At 34.9% G+C, this 20027-nt stretch overlaps 1 protein-coding gene across 9 annotated transcripts in view; it reads right to left on the bottom strand.

Moving 5' to 3' along the window:
- Positions 1–20027, bottom strand: part of MYO6 (myosin VI) — an 87214-nt gene that overhangs the window by 39758 nt on the left and 27429 nt on the right. For all 9 annotated transcript variants that reach the window (XM_032873182.1, XM_032873183.1, XM_032873185.1 and 6 more), the window contains exons 9-15: positions 19715–19795; positions 16244–16424; positions 10691–10835; positions 8393–8550; positions 6694–6785; positions 4192–4264; positions 2330–2457 (exon numbers count right to left, since the gene is read on the bottom strand). In XM_032873182.1, the coding sequence (XP_032729073.1) occupies positions 2330–2457; positions 4192–4264; positions 6694–6785; positions 8393–8550; positions 10691–10835; positions 16244–16424; positions 19715–19795 (858 nt within the window). The remainder of the gene's footprint in view (positions 1–2329; positions 2458–4191; positions 4265–6693; positions 6786–8392; positions 8551–10690; positions 10836–16243; positions 16425–19714; positions 19796–20027) is intronic.

Below are 20027 nucleotides of genomic sequence, written 5' to 3'. Positions count from 1 at the left end.
AGGCGTCTGCCTTCGGCTCGGGTTGTGATCCCAGAGTCCTGGGATGGAGCCCACACCGGGCTCTCTGCTCCGCAGGGGGCCTGCTTCCCCCTCTCTCTCTCTGCCTGCCTCTCTGCCTACTTGTGATCTCTGTTTGTCAAATAAATAAATAAAATCTTTTTTTAAAAAAATGCAGAAGTTAAGACTTTGAGAGCCTTACCAGGCCTTTTCTAGGTGAGAGAGCTGGCCGACCAAGGAGTCTCTTCTCTGTGAGATGATAACACCAGCATGAGTCAGAGTGAAGGCGCTGGACTCAAAATGCCTGGCCTGATTCCCAAATCCACCACTTTCCTCACTATGCTACATAGAACCGGTCACTGAACCTCTCTGTGTATGTCTCCTCATCGCTAGCATGGGGATACAAACAGGATCCACCTCAGAGATTATGAGGAGTAAATAAAATACTTTAAGTAAAACCCTTAGATCAATGACTAGCACATGCTAAGCACATACTAACACATACTAACACATTCTTAATTTAGTTCAATAGATAGTGATTATTTTTATTTCCAAAGAATTATAACAAAAGCAATGGTTTATAAAAATTAGAATTTACTATCTTGCTCTTGTTCTCTTTTGAAACAAGCAGCCAAAGTCCATTCTTGATGTTTCAGCTTGCTGTCCCTGTAGTTTTATGTACTATATAACTCCGGATAGTCTGAGACCCTGGTCACAATTCTGTTGACCAGCAATCAGTACTCTTGTTAAAGGTAACCATGCATCAGGCTGGTCATAACAAAGACCAGTAAACAGTAAATAAATAGGACTGGATATAACACATCTTCAATCATAGCAAAAGTTTGTTGAGGATACATATTGTTTTATTTCAATCTCCACTGAAGAGAGCTAGCTCCCCATTATAAGAAATATTTAAGGATACAGAAGAACTCCAAGTCAGTGGGACAGGTGATTATTAGATTCAGTCCCCTTGAGGTTATCATAATTACATCAGCTTTTCAAGGAAATACATTCAACCTATTTACCTAACACATTCTTAATTTAGTTACTGATGTATGGAAACAAGAATACTTGTCTTCATTCACTTCAGCTCCTATGGCTATCAAAGCCCTGGCTGTTACACTAGGTTACAATCTCAAAACAATAAACAGAACGGGAGGCATTTGCTACTCTAAGCAGCTTCTCTTCCTTTTCCTGCCTTTCCTTTGTTGTCCTCTGTAAGTTAAGGCAGCACCTATCTTCCTGGATCAAATTAACATCCACATTTCTCTGGGCTAATCAGTTCTTACTGGGCACAAGGATGGAGGTGTCCTTGTATTAGCTCAAGTAATTATGGCTGAGTGTAAAGATAAACACAGAATTAGGTGAATAAGGTAAACCTCAACAGCCACAGGGACCAGCCTCATGCAGACCAGCCCTACAATTCACTGCTGCAAGGATTCAATCACAGCTCTATATCCCAACAGCAGTGCAGCGAACTAGGTCTTCTAGACCTTTCAGAAGTGCACTTCACGGGGCGCCTGGGTGGCTCAGTCAGTTGAGCGGCTGACTCCTGGCTTTGGCTTGGGTCATGATCTCAGGGTCATGAGATTGAGCCCCCTGTCAGGGTGCTCAGCACAGAGTCTGCTTGAGATCCTCTCTCCCTCCCTCTCTGCCCGTACCCCTGCACATGTGCTCTCTCTCTAAAATTTAAAAAAAAAAAAAATCTTCAAAAAGGGGAAGAAAAAAACAAGTGTACTTCTCATTTATTTCTACAGCTCTGTGTCTGGTTTTCCCTTCAGCTAATTCTTCTACTGCTTCAGTTTCTATGTCCCTCTCTGAGTATATTTTCCATTCAAAACTCCCTAGGAAAGAACATTAAAATAAATTGCCTATCCGTTATCTAATATGGATTGCTTGCACCAGTCAGTCTCTAAGCCATGAACTTTACAGCTTGTCTTACAAACGTGCAGACTGGCGGCTCTCTGTGATTCTAGGTGCTAACCCCTGGAACGTGATCAAGGTCACATGATAGAAAAAAAAGCAACTCGTGGCCACTTTACTAAAAGGAAGAACATAAAAACAGCAGGTAAACCATTTTGTACATTTTAGATAGATAAAATGTACTTTCTATCCAGCTAAAAGGGTCTTCATTAGATAGATCACCATCACCCAAACTATACATGTATAAATTCAGTGCCTATCTACAGAAGATGTTGTGCTGAATAAATTACAGTTGTTCTCAGCCCCATATAATTTATTATTCTGATTATTTAATATGCAGTATCTAGTATATCTTTCTAAAGATTTCTTTTCTCACCAGAGAGTCTCAGTTTTGGAATGGTAAACTCACAGTGAGTCGGAAATGTTCTTTGTGCTTCTGGTGAACTGCAGATGTAAAGTGTTGGTCACTTGGCTGGGGAAGGCGATTTTCTTCATCCAAAATATCCAATATCCCCACTAATTTTGCTTCAATTAAATCTATTCCAAAAAAAAATTAAAATATGTTAGGGTAAAAACATTTTAAAGATATATGAACAATTTACTAATCACAAATTTAAAGGACTGGTCAGAAGCAATATAGCAGATTTGTAAATATCCTCACAGGTACAGAAAGCAGGTATTTTATTTCAAATCTGACAATTTTTTGGAAAGTAACATCATATATAGGTTTCCTCCACTATGGAAAAGTCTACTTTATGCCACTTTGCTTTTACGGAAGATCTACATTAATACCTATTTTCACTAGCTGAAAGAAATCGAAAGAGAATATTTGCACTTACAAAATGGTAACTGTTTCTCCGATTTATGCCATTTTGGCTTTCAAAGTTTTCATAAAAATGCTCTATTTTCAGATAGCAGGGGAAACTAATATAAGTTTTAGAAAAATAACACCATACACATATAATTAATGTAATAACCATTCTATCTGCAAGCTTGGATGAGATAGGCTAAAGAACCAAAAATTCCTCTTCTCCATATAATACCTATATTCAAAATGAAGTAAAACTACAGAAACTTTCACATGCAGAGCTTTTAAAACTACTTTTCAATACTGACTCAAATGTTTTCCAGCAAAACTTCAGTAACAGCACATTTTTATCCTCCTACCATTCAGGTTATTTGAATTTCCTGCTTACAAAATAACTATAAAATATAAAGTGCTTAAAAAAGTATATAAAATCTACTAAATAGGACAAGACTCCAAAAGCTATAGAACATATGAAAAGAAATCAAAATTCTAACTGCATTGTTCAGAGAATGATACTTTTTAGGCAAGTGGTGATGGTGAAAGGGGGGCAGCTGAATTAAACTATAAATGAGTATTTTGATAGACAAAGAAGGATATGAAAGTGGGCTGAAAGATAAACAAAATAGGAGGAGTTCCAGCCAAGATATAAAGTCAAAGGCACATAGATCTGAGAAAGGCTGTGATGTGTAAAGGAAACACTCAGTGAGCCAGCTAGGATGTAAAAATGCTTTGGAAAGTTGTATCAGTATAAAGCATTATTACTATTACTATTATTATTATTATTATTATTATTATACATTATCTCCAAATGTAGCACATGATTACTGACTCAATTGTCATATGGAGTTTTGAAAACAAAATCTGCCCAATAGCTGATTTTCACGATGAGGTAGGAAAGAAAAGAAAGATTAAGCACTAGGCTGGGGAGTGACAGGGAAAGGTTTCCTTACTGATAAAAACAGAAACCCCGTTCTCCTGGCTGCACTGCATTATCCAGATCTGACACATGAAGCTTGTGAAGCTAACTTGCAATGGATCAGAGGGTGAGGACAATGCAGAGAACAAAACAAGGGAACTAAACTACAGAAGAGTCAAACACTGAAAAACCTCACTCAGAGCCTGGCTAACCTATGGGCTTCCTCAAGTGAGATAATTTATCTCTTTACTACTTAAGGCATTTAGTTCCTGTCTTAACTTATTCACATGTTGGCTGTTTAAGAATGAAAATGTTCATCACGGTAAACAAAAGAAATTTTAGGAAAACTTTCACCAATGGCTGAATTTGATGCCTTGGTAGGAAAAAAACTTCCTGGCAGAACAAGAGAAATAAAACTTCTCTCAAATACCCGAGTTTCAAGTCCCATAACAATTAGTATCAATCACAGAGCACAGAAAAATTACTAGTAAAAGCAGGTACTATATCTTCCCATATTTTCCAAAAGTAGAAAAAAAACCCCACATACCTATACAGTCCTGATTATCCACATAATGTACTTCATTAACACCTAAACCTTCTTTTTGATAAAGTTCTTGTTCCTAAAATAAAATAATCATAATCACAGATATGGAAATATTGTTATGATATGAAATGGTGTGTTTTGTGCCACTTCTGCTCATAACTTTTGTTGATTAGTCCAGAGTACAAAGGCTCATACCAACTAGTTCAGGGGTTAAGGAGACTTACAAAACATTAGGGAAGAAAGATCCCTGCACCTAAAGCAAGGTAAAGTCAGAAACTAATGGCCAACATATGATTTACATATGTGGAAATGTTCCCACCTACAGATAAGCACACTTTTCTTGAAATATGCAGAGAAATTACACACACATATGGAGATCTGTTCAAACTCAAGGAAAGGCCAGGCTCTGAAATACCTTCAGCAATTTTAAAGTTAAACTTATTAGAAAAATAGACCAAGAGTCAGCAAACTTTTTCTGTAAAGGGCCAGAGAGTAAATATTTTCAATTGTGGGTCACAGGTCTTTGTCAAAACTACTCAATTAAGCCACTACAACACAAAAGCAGCCATAGATAACAGTTAATGAAGAAGCATGGCTGTGTTCCAATAAAACTTCATTTGCATAAATAGGCAGCCTGCTGGATCTGTCCCAAAGGCCATAGTCTACCAACCCCTGGAATACATAGAAGAACATAAGAACTTGCTGTGATAGTTTTTAAAAGTTTAAATAACAGCTAAACAAAGTAGCTCCCTTTGACATGAAATTTCTTTCTTCTATTTCCTCAATAGTCCTAAACTGTTGTCCAAAGATAGGAGAGATTTTTAACATGTACATACAGGCACTAAAATCAAAGAAACAGCAATTAATTGCAAATGGGCTCTAGTAGCTACACAGTGATACATACAAGGAATATAACATTGTAAAAAGTAAATGTAATTTGGAAGAATAATATACAAGTTAAAGTTGAGTTCCTACATAGAAGTCTGGTACCTTCTTAAAGAAAAAAAAAAAGGATTTATCAAAGATGGGTGAGCAATGCAATGAGCTTAGGTTGATGTGTATTTTAATCTTTTTTCCCAAATGTTTAAATGTTTCCTCCCACAAGATATACTAGAAAAGGTTTCTATCATTTTAGAAGTCAGTATCCGTTTAAGAACCAATCTGAATTTGAAATCCAAACATTTATTTTAAAGAACTGTTATAAAAATAAACATGTATCAAGATACCATCTCCTGGTCATGTTTCTAGATAAAGCTTGCTGGGCTGGTGTGGAAGGGAAGAATTAGGGCATGTTAAGTGAGAAGCACACATGTACAACTTAAAATAGCAATGGAAGAATTAATGTGTCTGGATAAAACACATTCAGATTAATTATCTTTACTGATGAGTATTTGGTTTACCTTTCATTTACAGTTCATTTATGCCAGAATTGGCTTAACCTGCAGTATAGTATACAAATAAAAACTATAACAGGGAAAGTGTTAGGAAACCCATAAAAACAAAATAAAATAAAAATGTGAGCAAAGATTAATGGAATGGGAAAAGGAAAGAATATTTCACATTTCAAGACCAGATACAGTGGAGAAGAGAACTTAGAAAACAGCAGTACTAATATGAGGAGAACATGGTTGTGGGCCAGCAGCTGGAAGGTGGGTCCAGACCTGCAGTAGTCAGTAAACTGCTTTGGTAATCAGTTTCTTCATTTGTAAAATAAAAAGCTGAACTAGATCATCTCTGAGTTCCCTGTAACTCTACTGTCTACATTCAGTAAAACATATCTCCAATAGCTCAAAAAGGAAGGAAAGCCAGAGATACTGATAGCAAAATACTGGAGAATTCAAATACAAGATAAGAATGGTGAGTCTAATCACACATCAAGTGATCCAAACTTATCTTTACTTATTCTGTAAAGAATTATAAAATAACTTTCCTAGACTTGGGGTTGTGAGTGTTGGTCACACCCACAGTTACTCACTAGGAGCAGTGGCAACTGGGCAGTGCACACTGTAGGCTGGCAGAGAAAGCACTGGCCAGAGGCACTCCAGGCCAATGGCCACACTGATTTGGTGGCTTTCCTGTGACACAGAGAAAGGGTGAGCAGGTAGCAGAGTGCATAAAAGCAGAGGAAGGGTGGGAGATGCCAATGTCAAAGATGAGAATAGAAAGTTGTTTGGCAGTGGCAGAAGTAGGGGCAACAGACTCAGAAAAAGAAACAACGGAAATTCCCAGTATAGCAAAAGACACTAGTATGAAGCAATAGATGTTCACTTCTGCGGAGGTGCCTGCTAGAGTTTTTATTGGGTTCCTAAGCTTTAGCTGTACAATTAACACTTCTGATGTGCCTGAGCAACAGCTAAGCCACTGGGGGCCTGTCCTAGCCATCTCTGATCTCCTGAACCACCTTACATTATACCCCATCTATCAGTGTAACTGCAGCATGTCTCTGTTCCTTGAAATTAAAATAGCGTAATGTAGTTCTTAAATTTAAATTGTAATAGCAATTACCTCTTTCAGAATCCTTTCATTAAAAAATTGTTGAAGTTTTTCATTGCAATAGTTGATGCAAAATTGTTCAAAACTGTTGTGTTCAAAGTACTCTGTAAATATAAAACCAGAATCAAAAGTCATCAACTTCATATTATAAATTTATCTTAGGATAAAATTTTATTGTATCAATGCTTAATTTAAAATTAGGTAAAAAAAATTCACATAATTGTTTTAGATTCCTCAAATGCTCTTATTTCAAGACAAAATTTTTTAAGTATTTAAGTACTGAAAATACTGTGTTTTACTCAACAAAAACAATGTGTGTGGAATGAGATAAATATTATATAGTGTAAGATACAAAATGTAAGCCACTTACAACATAATTTTCTTAAGTACAGGTGTTAATAGCAATCTAAATTAACTAAAGAACAAAAATGACTTAAATGTAAGTGCTTTAGATCTTTTTCTGTGTAATCTGTAAAATTACAGTTATAAAAAAACATGAACACTAACTCATTTTTAAAATGAAAAGACTATATTACATTATCTCTAAGATCCCTGCAGCTCTAAAATGTTATGATTCTGTATATGTGCCTGTTACACTAAAACTAGTGCAGACCAGGAAACAAATGTCTGAAGATTTTGAAATTTTAAGTCAGTGATGAGTGTTTGCCTACCTTTGAACAAAAAGTTTTAACATATACATCACATCAAAACCAAAACTCTACTCCCCCCAAAAAGTAAACACTCAAGCCCTCCCTCAGCAAAAGCAAACAAACTACACAGGAAGAAAACACTGCTCATACACAGGCAGAAGGAACACCCACATTGATAAAACCCAATATAAAATCAGTCAGATTTACTTTGAGATTTTTTACAAAACAGTCATTCAAAACAACATGGCATTCAGATGTTAGTGATCCATTTCATTTCCGATTGCACAGCCCCATGGTTGTTCTCAATATTTATCTTGAATATATATTAACATAAAATATCTTGTATGTACTTTATGTACTATATACCATGTGCTATATCCTTAAAAAAATATTTTTTCATTTGGTGGGAATTCACTGGAAATAGCTATCTGTTGATAACACTAATGATGAATTTCTATATAGAGCAATGAGTTTGGCTTATATGGTAGGTCAACTTGTACCCAGCACTACACTCTTGTCAGTGGTTTTAAGGACTTAATCTTCTTTATTAGTAGCATTCAAGACTTTACCTTTATTCAGTTGCATTCATTTAGGAGTACAGAGACATCCCCTAACAATAATGGTTTCAATCAACATGTTTTTTTCTTTTTCTTTTTTTTGAGGTGGGGGAGGGGCTAAGGGGGGTGGGGAGAGAATCTTAAGCAGGCTCCACACCTAGTGCAGACACCAAGCAGGGTTCAATCTCATGACCCTGAGATCATGACCTGAGCCAGAATCAAGAGTCAGACACTTAGCCAAATGAGCCACCCAGGCGCCCCTCAGTCAACATGTTTTTAATTTCAGCATTAGTGTGACCAAAATCTATGAGTTTTTCCCTTTTTTAAGCATCGGCTTCCTATTTAAATTACATTATGAAATGAAATCTAAGTACAGACATATAACTGAAAATACATCAAGTGAAAGGTATTACAAGGGAAAAAAGGTTTTTTTACATTTTAAACATATGTGAAAAACTGAATAAAAAGTATCAAATACAGATTCATGGAAAAAACTGTACTTACCGAAACCAGCAATATCTAGGACTCCAATAAAATAAGATGATGTTTCAAAAGGAAAACACTGATTTACTCTGTTGACCACATGATCAAAAAGATGGCTATAGACCGTCTTTGCCAAGGCATCACGGGCATTGTTTGCTTGCTCCACTTTCAAGGGCACCCTGTAAAAGAAGACTATACCAATGAAACTTTTTTACAGTAATAACTGGGAAAATAATGCCAGATACCAAGATCAAAGTGTGTCTAAAACATTCACTGTGAAGAACAAAACAAATAGCTCCAGGAGGTCATCTGCCGATACACACAAACAAATGGGGCTAAGAAGCACAGTCAAAGAACTAAAGAAGTTATCTACACCTAGATAAAAAAATGTTTTATTGAGTAAAAGAACTTTAGGCTCCAAAAATGGTTTAATCTTAATTTATGCTTTATTGCACATGATAAATATATAAAAAAATATTCAGAGGAATAATCTTCCTTTCGACCTTCAAAGACTTACTTTAAATGCCAAAGAAACTGTGTTTAATTCAGGGTAACTTTAAAGTATGGTACCTTATTTAACACTGTTTAGGAAGAAATGTTTACATCTAAAACTCTGGACTGTCCAATTCTACTATTTAATATAAGTAACTACACAACAATGCTAGATGTTGCAGATAGAAACACAGAGCCCTCTTCCTAAAGAAAATTATACTCTAATGAAGAAACTACCATAAAAGTGAATTTTCAAACAGCATGCTAAATGCTATCATAAGGGTAAGTATGAGGCACCATGGGAGCACCAAAAAAAAAAAGTCAAATTTGGATGTAATCTTAAAAGGCTTTCAGGTCGGGGGGCGCCTGGGTGGCTCAGTGGGTTAAAGCCTCTGACTTCAGCTCAGGTCATGATCCCAGGGTGCTAGGATCGAGCCCTGCATTGGGCTCTCTGCTCAGCGGAGAGCCTCCTTCCCCCTCTCTCTCTCTGCCTGCCTCTCTGCCGAGTGATCTCTGTCTGTCAAATAAATAAATAAAGTCTTCAAAAAAAAAAAAAAAGAAAAGAAAAGAAAAGAAAAAGTCTTTCAGGTCAGACTAATACTTGAATCCCTTCCAAAGTGATTTTCCAACTTAAACTTCCTGCAACAGAACCCCTTCCTAAAGTGAAACTTCTCTGAGTATTCCACACATAAAACACATAAAAGAAGTGCTTTAGAACAAAGGAGAAATGAAGGAAATGTTACCTGAAGATCACACACGTGTGCATTTACTGGAGTTCCCTTGCGCCCCAGAAATATCTCCAAGGAAAAGCAACTGTATGGCACTACTATACATTCTCCTTGGTAAGGTTTACTTTATAATAATTTGGAATTAGTTTAGCAAACAATCAGGCTAAACATACCTTGCTAATGTTTCCCAAAATGTAAGAAGTACCAAACTTTCTGCATGGCTAAAAATCCTTCTTAGATAAATTTGTTGAAAATCTTCCTGAAATACGTCACTAGAGCTCACTGACTGCCTTATTTAGCAAGGGATAGAGGATCTGACTTTTTTCCCTACAAATGAAGATCTTACAGTGCCTCAGAATGATGGCTGAATATCCATTTTATTTTATAGTATCAAAAACAGAAATGCCTAAAACACAGGATATTGAGCCAAAAGTGTACAGAGACCCAAATACAACCTGGAAGTTCTTGGTTACAGATCAGAGAAACTTTGGCTACGCTCTTATTTTCCTATCATTTGCAATTTCCTCTAAATGAAGACTCCAAGAGGTAAGGGGAAAATCCATTTGCTGAATGTTTTACTGGAGTAAGTTTTACTTAAGTTTTAGAACAAGACAGTTGCAAGGAAAATGACTTTTAAAGTAAAATGATCTGTTTCCTTCTGAAACTAAATGGTGATGTACAACCTTGTAAATACACTTTTGAAAAATACTAAACTATACCTTTTAGAAGAGTGAATTATATCTCAAAAAAAAAGTCTGGAAATTTTGGAAAAAAATTGTTGCCTAAAACAAATATTAACATAATCAACTCATATTTTTGTAGTTGTACAAAAGTAAACTTCTCTTACTTTATAAACTACAAATCTGTGCCATGCGGCATATCTATAAGGAACAACTCTAAGAGCTGTGGAAGTCAGCATTTACTTGTATAGTAGATTACTGCAGTAATATGCACAGAATTCTTACCTATCAAGCACATGTTTTAGAACATTATAATGATCATAAAGATCAACTTTAAATCTCATTGTTCTCAAAGAAAGATTTTTCCCTGACAAACCACAAGGCAGCATTTTTACAGAGCAATGAGTTAAGGAACTTACTTTATAACTGTTCCTTTGGTGCCCCCTGCTGTTGTTAGCATGACTCTTGTAGTTAAACTTACACGAAGATCATCTTGATCCAAACCTAGTAATTCAGCACAATATTCCAATGCCTGAGTAGATTTATTCTTCAGATTACAACCACCTTTTGAAAATACATTTAAATTTCAAGTTAACAGACATTATATAAACCAGATTTCCAAGATCACTTCTTAGAAGTGTACTTCACTTACATAAATCTATGGAATAGACAAGGCTTATTTGTGACTTTTAATTTCACTTCACTTTTTTTCACCACCCACTCAGTGGGTTAAGCCTTTGCCTTTGGCTCAGGTCATGATCTCAGGGTCCTGGGATCAAGCCCCGAGGTGGGCTCTCTGCTCAGCAGGGTGCCCGCTTCCTCCTCTCTCCCTGCCTGCCTCTCTGCCTACTTGTGATCTCTGTCAAATAAATAAAATAAAATAAAATAAAATAGGGAGAGAGAGACACGCCTGGGTGGCTCAGTCCATTAAGCGGCTGCCTTCGGCTCAGGTCACGTTCCCAGTGTCCTGGGATCAAGTCCCACATTGGCCTCCTTGCTCAGTGGGGAGACTGCTTCTCTCTTGGCTCCTCTGCCTGCCTGTGCTCTCTCTCTCTCTCTCTCTCTGACAAATAAATAAATAAATAAAATCTTAAAAAAAAAAAAAAGTCATACTGCCAATGTCAATGGGAGACCCTCACTCAAGACAGTCCACGATATAATCTTTCAGCCCATCAGTATTAACCTGGACTGTTTCATTTTTTATGACCTAGCAAGCAGAATATACTGACAGATTATAATCCTTGTAAATCTCTAGAAAAATATAGTACCTTATTATTAAAATTCATATGATTCCTGAAAACCTTAAGGAATAATTTTAAGAGCAAACATTGGCATTTCAGTAGGTCAGTGTGGCTGGCGGTCAACTTATGAGGTTTTATTTATGTGTGTGGTGGATCTGTGTGTACCCACGCTGGGTATGTACGTGCTCCTGTTGCTCAGGAAAGAGAAAGAGGGTGAGGAGATAACTGCTATTCCCTGTACATCATATCCATAGATTTCTAGTAATGGAGGATGTTTTAAAATATATTATATAAAAAGAACTATACTGTAATGCTTTAGCTTCTGGCCTGATGTGGTTGTAAGTCTTATTAGCTGAATGACCCTGAACAAGTCACTTATTCTGTGTTCAGTTTCTTCATCCATTTAACAGATAATAACTGTACTTATCTAATAAGGCTGTTATAGAGATTAATGAGGTTATATATGTGAAGTTCTCAAAATAGTACCTGGTACACAGTAAGCACTATATAAAGGTTAACTACTATCATTTTTATTGTTACTACTAATATTTTAAAAGTAAACATTTTACTAATATTTTTAAGGTTTAATGTTTATAAGTAATTCCTCACAAGACTAACTTCAAAACTATAAAGAATGTGAAAAAATCCTAAGTTTATAAAAAAAAAAATAAGCTTATCGTGACAAATTAGTAAACTATTTAATACCTTGTCTCAGGAAAAACAGACCATGAGATTTCCTAAGAATAAGGGTTGTGGGCACCTGGGTGGCCCAGTTGGTTAAGTGTCTGCCTTCAGCTCAGGTCATATCCCAGGGTTCTGGGATCAAACCCAGGATGGGTATTTGATGAGCAGGAAGCCCGCTTCTCCCTCTGCCTCTGCCCTTTCCCCCTGCTTGTGCATGCACACACACCCTCCCCCTCTCTCTCTGTCAAAAAAATAAACAGAATCTTAAAAGAAGAAAGAGGGGGAGGAGGATAGGGAGGAGGAGGAGAGGCTTCAGGATAACTCACTGGGGAAAAAATAGCTTTTTCAGCAAATGGCACTGAGACTGGGTTTCTGCATGCAAAAGAATGAAGATTGATCCCTGCTTCACACCATAAATAAAAATTATGAGCTAAAGACCTAAATTATGAACTAGAACTATTAAACTCATGATCTTGGACCAGGTAATGGTTTCTTAGATATGGCACCAAGAGCACAAACAACAAAAGAAAAAATCAGACAAATTAGGCTTCATCAAAATGAAAAACTTCTTTGTTTCAAAGAACATTACCCCAAAATTTAAAGGACAAGACACAGATTGAGAGAAAATATTTCCAAATTATATATCTGATAAAGAACCTGTGTCTAGGATGTAGTTTTTTAAAAAAAAAACTCTTACAACTTGACAATAAAAAGACAACCCAATTAATGGGCAAAGGATATAAATAGACATTTCTCCAAAAAATAGATACAAATGGTCAATAAAGAAATGAAAAAATGTTCAATTTTATGGGCCTTCAGAAAAATGTAAATAAAAACCACAATGAAGTAAAACACTTCACACACACTAGGATGGCTATAATCACACAGACATTGTTAGGATGTGGAGAAAGAGGAACCTTCATACACTGCTGATGAGAATGTGAAATGAATACAGCTACACTGAAGAAGCTGTGGATATTTTTGTAATTATTTTATCAGAAAATTTATTCTACTATAAATGTTTAGAATACTCCTACTTATATTGAAAAGGTTTTTTGCATGATAGCATAAATGCTATTTTTAACAACAGGGATTTGGTAAGGAATGAGAGGTAAATGCTGAAATGATGAAAATGTTCTAAAAACTAACCAAAGTGATGACTGCACAACTTTGACTCTATTAAAAACCACTGACTTGTATATTTTAAATGGGCAAACTGAACAGACTATGAACTATATTTCAATAAAGCTGTTAACAAAGAAAAAGAACAGGGTACAAGAATACTTAGAAGATATACTGAACCTTTAATTCTATGAAAATAAGCTTACTACTGATTTCTATCTTCTACACACATACACACACACCATTATCTAAATTACATAGTTCTCAATAAACTGACCATCAATAATTCATTAATGTATTTAAACATTTATTTTTTACTGTTTTGCAAAGTTTCTTACACACTTTCAGGAATTAGGGAATCACTTTTGTGATGCAGAATTTTAAAAACAGACATTTTTTGCATATGCTATCACGTAAAACCTCTTCAATATAAGTAGGAGTCTTCTAAACATTTACAGTAGAAAAATTTTCTGATAAAATAATTATAAAAATATCCACAGCTTTTTTGAGTTGTTAGGATATGCCAAAATTGAGCTCTCTAGGAGGAAAAAAAAATCGATTCTAACTAGAAAGAAACCATTTGGATCTATAGTAAGGATCACAGAAAAGATGAAGATTAATAAAATCTGAGCTATTAAAATTAAAATAACCTATTTTATTTTCTTAAAAGATTTTATTTATTTGAAGAAGAGAGAGAATGAGTAATGGGGAGGCAGAGGGAGAGAGACAGAGAGAAGCAGACTCCCTGCAGGGAGACCCTCAGGGGCCTCAGTCCCAGGACCTGAAGATCATGACCTGAGCCAAAGGCAGACGCTTAACCAACTGACCCACTCAGGGACCCCAAAATAACCTAGTTTATTAGTTTCCTTAATTTGTTGCTTCACTCCAATCTTCTCTGCTTTCTGCTCATTTTCCTTTCAACAGAAGGAATTTTGAGAAGAAAGATAAAAGATAATGTAAATATGTGCTATTTCCCTTTTAACTGTTTAAGTGCTTTTCAACTAACTGGATCACATCACATTTATGATCCTCTGTATATATCTGCACGCTCTACCACGGCATAATGAGATATGAAAATGGCAACTATCGCTTCTAACATTTCCAAAGTGGGCCTTAATCTAAACTTTTTTTGTATTACTTAGAACTTTCCACATACTCCCTTTGTATAACAATACTAAAGAGCAAATGAGATATATTCTAACATTCATTACATTTTCAAAATAAGAATATTGAATCCCTCATAAAACCTAAAACTTTAGTGTACACTAAGAACATACTGATTTTGTTTTTTTACATTTTAAACTAGAATTAATCTGTATTTTTATCTTACTTATTCATTAAAAACACTTACAGTGATTACTATGTGCTGGACATAAATATTGACATCATTTAATATTTAACACATTTATTCCCCTATACAACATGAGGCAGGAGTGTTGTTATCCCCCATTTAGAGGTGAGGAAACTGAGACACAGAGAGGTAAAGTTCCTGGCCCAAGGCCACACAAGCAGATAATATGCTTGTGACGAATACTCTGGCTCAAGAGCATGTACTCTTCAACACTACACTGTGCTGCATCTGATGTTACCAACTGTGCAACATCGCAGGATATCAAATCTGAAAGTCATGAAGACTGTTTCAGTCTGCTCACTCACAGGTCAGGACTCTCAGTGAGGTTCAGTGACTGGAGGCAATTTGGGACAATGATCACAAGTACCTGAGTTAGTCAGACTTGGGGAGAACCCAGCTTTCCCATCTACAACTTCATTAGTAAATAAATTACTTATGCAGAGGTTTCACTTCCATAAAATATAGATAATGTCATTATCTTTACGAAGTTTAGATTATGATTATGTTGTTTATGATGAAACACAGTATATGAAAGGTCTTGCACATAGCAGGCACATTTTTAAAATGTTCTTTCTTCTGACGCTCCTTCTTTATATGCATATATACAATGGCTAGGTACTACACTTTAAAAGTACTTCTAATGGACTGTTTCTTCATTATTTTACAAATGAAAAAAGCAAGCGTCAGAAAGCTTCTAGGATCTGACACTAAAGCCCATGTTACTGACTACTATATTAAATGATCCTTTTGATTTTTTTAACTCGTTCTTATTAGTATAAAATATTTTAATAATGTATTTATGCAGGAGTCAACAATTTTTTCTCCTAAGTATCAGATTTTAGGCTTTGCTGGCCATATAGTTTCTAGGACAACTACTAAACTCTGCTGCTGTAGCATGAAAACTGGCACAGTTAAGACATAAATGAATGGGTGCAGCTTTGTTCCAACAGCACGCTATTTACAGAAACAGGCAGCTGGCCAAATTTGGCCATGGGCCATAGTTTTCCAACTCCTGTAATTCAGGATCAAATTTAAGATTATACAAAAAGTCTTATTTTTTATGTAGAGACTGAAACACCTAAGTTGAAAAGTTACTATCATGCAGGCATTAAATGTTCTTTTCAATATGTATAAAGTATAACCTATTTCCTTTCCCAAGTAATAAAGTATATGGGCTTGTACATATTCAATTGCCCTAATTAATGGATCAAAGTTTATATCAATGAACTGGAAAAATGTCAAAATTCCTTAATAGTATGTGCACATACTGCAAAAGTATAATTATCAGTTGAAAATTTTAACTAAATATGACCCTGACAGTCACAGTTACTTATCCTTCATAAAATGAGTTTATTCCCCATCAGTATCACTGATTTGTTCAAAACAGAGTTCATAATGACTAATAATGCAGCATTCTTCATTCCCAACATTCACCATGTAACATAATATATTCTAGAAACCTCAGGGTATTAAAAACATGCATACAAACAGACTGAATTTACATATGACAAAGAAATGACAGAACTTCTTTTATTCCTCTTTAAACAAAACAAAACAACCACAAACAAAAAAACCTGAAGTGTTGCCGGCTTCCTCAAAATCAATATTTCCAAGGTGCAGGACACCAGCTACTACCCGGAACAGATCAAGCTTTTCTTCATCATCCAAACCAATCTTTTTCATGGCTGTGCACATTCTAATAAAATCTCCATGGTCATCTAACAGAGGATCTTTCAAAGAACCTGCCTTAAGATACTACAAAACAAGAAGACATCAATTAATTGTTCTTTGTCATTATTTAAGTATATTACAACTACTACACAATGTCTATTAATGCACTAAATGACATGCAAAAACAAAATGTCAATGGAAAAACTTTACTATTCTAACAATTCAAAAACTAAATGTGCAAAGTGTACACAGGATCTCTCTGTATTACTTCTTTCAACTGCCTGTGACTCTACAATTATCTCAATAAATATCAGTCAAAATGGAATGAGAGGTTTTCCAGTTAAATTACAATTTTAATTCTAATGCATTATAATGCTAAAATACATTAGATAAAAATCTAAATTGAGTGAAAAAGAAGGGAATTATCAGTGGTTGAAAGGAATCAATATGAATCCACACGTCAAAAGGAACTAAGGTGAAAATTATAATAAAAATTCAAATGTAACACTTAGCATTATATTCCTTTAGGTAAACTCCCATCAATTGCATTAGTATTCAGCAATAATAAATACTGGACAGACTAATAACAATTTTCATAAGCAGAGAATCGTTTTTTAGATCTTCCTATATAAGCATATGAGGTTAAGGTGTATTAGTAAGCATTGTGCTTACTCAGAATTTATGCAATGACTCACATTTCAGAAAAAATAAAGAAAAAATTTCTCTCCTAAAAGAATTTACATCTAAAGTATTCATTTGTTAGAACCTATTTAAAAGCTCAGAATAAAAAATAAGAAAGTTAGGGCTGCAGAAATCTTATAGAAGTAGAAAAATAAAAGTTACTGGACACAGAAAAATTGGACTAGGAATTTTCCAGAAATTGACAATGAATAGGTAAAATTAAAGAGGTAACGCAGCACCAGAATTAACTGCCCACTAAAGACATCTCTAAGAGATTTTTCCCCCCTCCCAGATGCCAATTCCTTCCCAGCTAAAGTTGGATTATCTTCCACAAAATTCTTTAAAATGCTTAATTATGCTTGGGTGAAATTTCTGGAAAATGTCTAGATAACGAAATTTAATTTTATTCTTAAAAGAAGCAAAGGAAATAATCACATGCAGCCAAAGTTAACAGAAAACACAGATCATGCAGAATTTTTAGTCTTGCAACTGAATGGTTACTTCATTTAAAATCTTTCTAATCAAATATTAAGAATATATTATTATGGTAGACTAAAAATACTGCATTTTCCTAAAAATGGCACACAGCTTAGACACTCAAATGGAATTAAGCAAAGGATTCTAATTAGTCAAAAATTATCACCTCATCCTCCTGATAAAGAAGACATAAAAAGTAATTTAAACATATTAATCCATTATTCACTTATATATTTTTATATATACACTCAATAATATGAACAAACTATCTCACAAAGTTTGATGACTCTAGAATCACAAAGAGTACATTTTCATTTTATCAGAATACAAAGAGTACATGTTACTCTTTGAAGAGTAAAATCTAGTTTTCCTCCCTCTTTACTCAGTATTTTCCATGTTAAAGATAAAATTTAGAGATCTATCTTTTTCCTTAAGGACAGATACACTATTCCACTAGGTAATGTTTCCATTATCTTAGTAGGAAGAATAAAATTTCTGTATTTTGATGATACTTCATAAAAATAAAGGTTATCATGACAAAGGAATATACCATAATAAATATTAAAGTTACTTGTTAAAGTTCCATGAATTTCACCTAAACTAAAGTTTATTATGTATAATTCAGATATTTATGCCTAAAACAGTAATTGTTGGGGCACCTGAGTGGCTCAGTTGGTTGAGTACCTGACTCTTGATTTCGGCTCAGGTCATCATCTCAGGGTTGTGAGGTCGTGCCCCCCAGAAGGCTGCATGCTCAGTGGGGATCTTGAGATCTTCTCTCTCCCTCTCCCTTCCCCTCTATCTCTCCCTCCACTCTATGAGCACTCTCTCTCTAATAAATAAATGAAATCTTTAAAAAATAAAAATAAAATGATAAATGTTAACAAATTAACTGTACTCATCTGCTTAGAATTTGAAATAATGGGAATTTTTGTTTGTTTTCTGTTCTTTTCTAGGAACATATTAAAGACATAATTCATCTCACTCATTTCGAAAGGAGTCAAAATCATCTGATTCACACATTTAAAACTGGATATAATAAAAACTGTACAATTAAACATTCAATATAAAACTTTAAATAGAGACAAAATGAACTAGTCCCTAAAATTAATCCTGACTCAGTATTTCATAATTTAACCTCCTGGAGTAGATATAACTTAATACTACTTATTATTTGAACATTACATATTAAAATTTGTAAGAGTTATAGATTTTTAGATTAAGGATTTAATGTTTTAAAAATAATAATAGTATAATTACATCTAATTGCCTTTAGAAACCTGATAAGTAAAACCTAAATATAAGACTTTCCATAGGGGCGCCTGGGTGGCTCAGTGGGTTAAAGCCTCTGCCTTTGGCTCAGGTCATGATCCCAGGGTCCTGGGATGGAGCCCCGCATTGGGAATCTCCGCTCAGCAGGGAGCCTGATTCCCTTCCTCTCTCTCTGCCTGCCTCTCTGCCTGCTTGTGATCTCTGTCAAATAAATAAATAAAATCTTTAAAAAAAAAAGACTTTCTATAGTATATTACAGAAATACAATGTTTTAAAGAGAAATATAACAATACATAAGCATTAGTTCACAAGAATGCTTACTCTATTTAATGTCTACTTCAAAGCTTACTTCGGCCTTAAAGTAGAAAATAAATTATGGACATATTTTATACTAAAGTCCAAGTGGGTAATGTGAGAGTAAGTTAAAAATTTTTATTAGCAAAGGATAATTCTTAGGCAATTATAATACCCTCAGGTGGGGGGAAAAAGAACAGGAGGATAGCAGTGCACTAAGGCCTAACTAAGAAAAACCAAACTTAGAGCTTTGGTAGATACCAACAGAGGCATAAAGTACTACAAGAAAGACTTAGATGAGCATTTTGTTTTTTAAGTATAAGCCTAAAAGTAAGAAATATTATTGGGGCTCCAAAATAAAAAATATATCTTTGAGTATGATTTTTATGTATTAAGGATTTTAATTTAAAAACAACAGTCTACGGGGCGCCTGGGTGGCTCAGTTGGTTAAGCGACTGCCTTCAGCTCAGGTCATGATCCTGGAGTCCCGGATTGAGTCCCGCATCAGGCTCCCAGCTCCATGGGGAGTCTGCTTCTTCCTCTGACCTTCTCCTCGCTCATGCTTTCTCTCACTGTCTCTCTCTCTCTCTCTAATAAATAAATAAAAAAATATTAAAAAAATAAAAAATAAAAACAACAGTCTACTATACCTCGGGACTTTTTCGGTTCTGTAAAATCTGTTTGTCAGTTTCTTTGTTAGCAAAGTATCTAGTGCAGCCTCGGTTTAAATACTAGGAAAAAGAAATATAAATATAACAAATACAATCCACATGAAAATAATACAGAAGAAAATACAATTTATCAAAACAGTGGTAAACAAAAAGAACTTTTAAATATAACCTAAATATCATTTAATCTCTCAATTACAACTGATAACTTCTATATATTATAAACGTTTTTACTCCTACTAATCAAACCAGGGATATTTAAAATTCTGATTTTTGAAAGCAGATTAAATTAAAC

The sequence above is a fragment of the Lontra canadensis genome, unplaced genomic scaffold (assembly GCF_010015895.1).
Source record: "Lontra canadensis isolate GAN:19392208 unplaced genomic scaffold, GSC_riverotter_1.0 scaffold47, whole genome shotgun sequence".
Lineage (NCBI taxonomy): Eukaryota > Metazoa > Chordata > Mammalia > Carnivora > Mustelidae > Lontra > Lontra canadensis.
The sequence above is the reverse complement of the archived record's forward strand: the minus strand, read 5'-3'. Positions and strand labels throughout refer to the sequence as shown.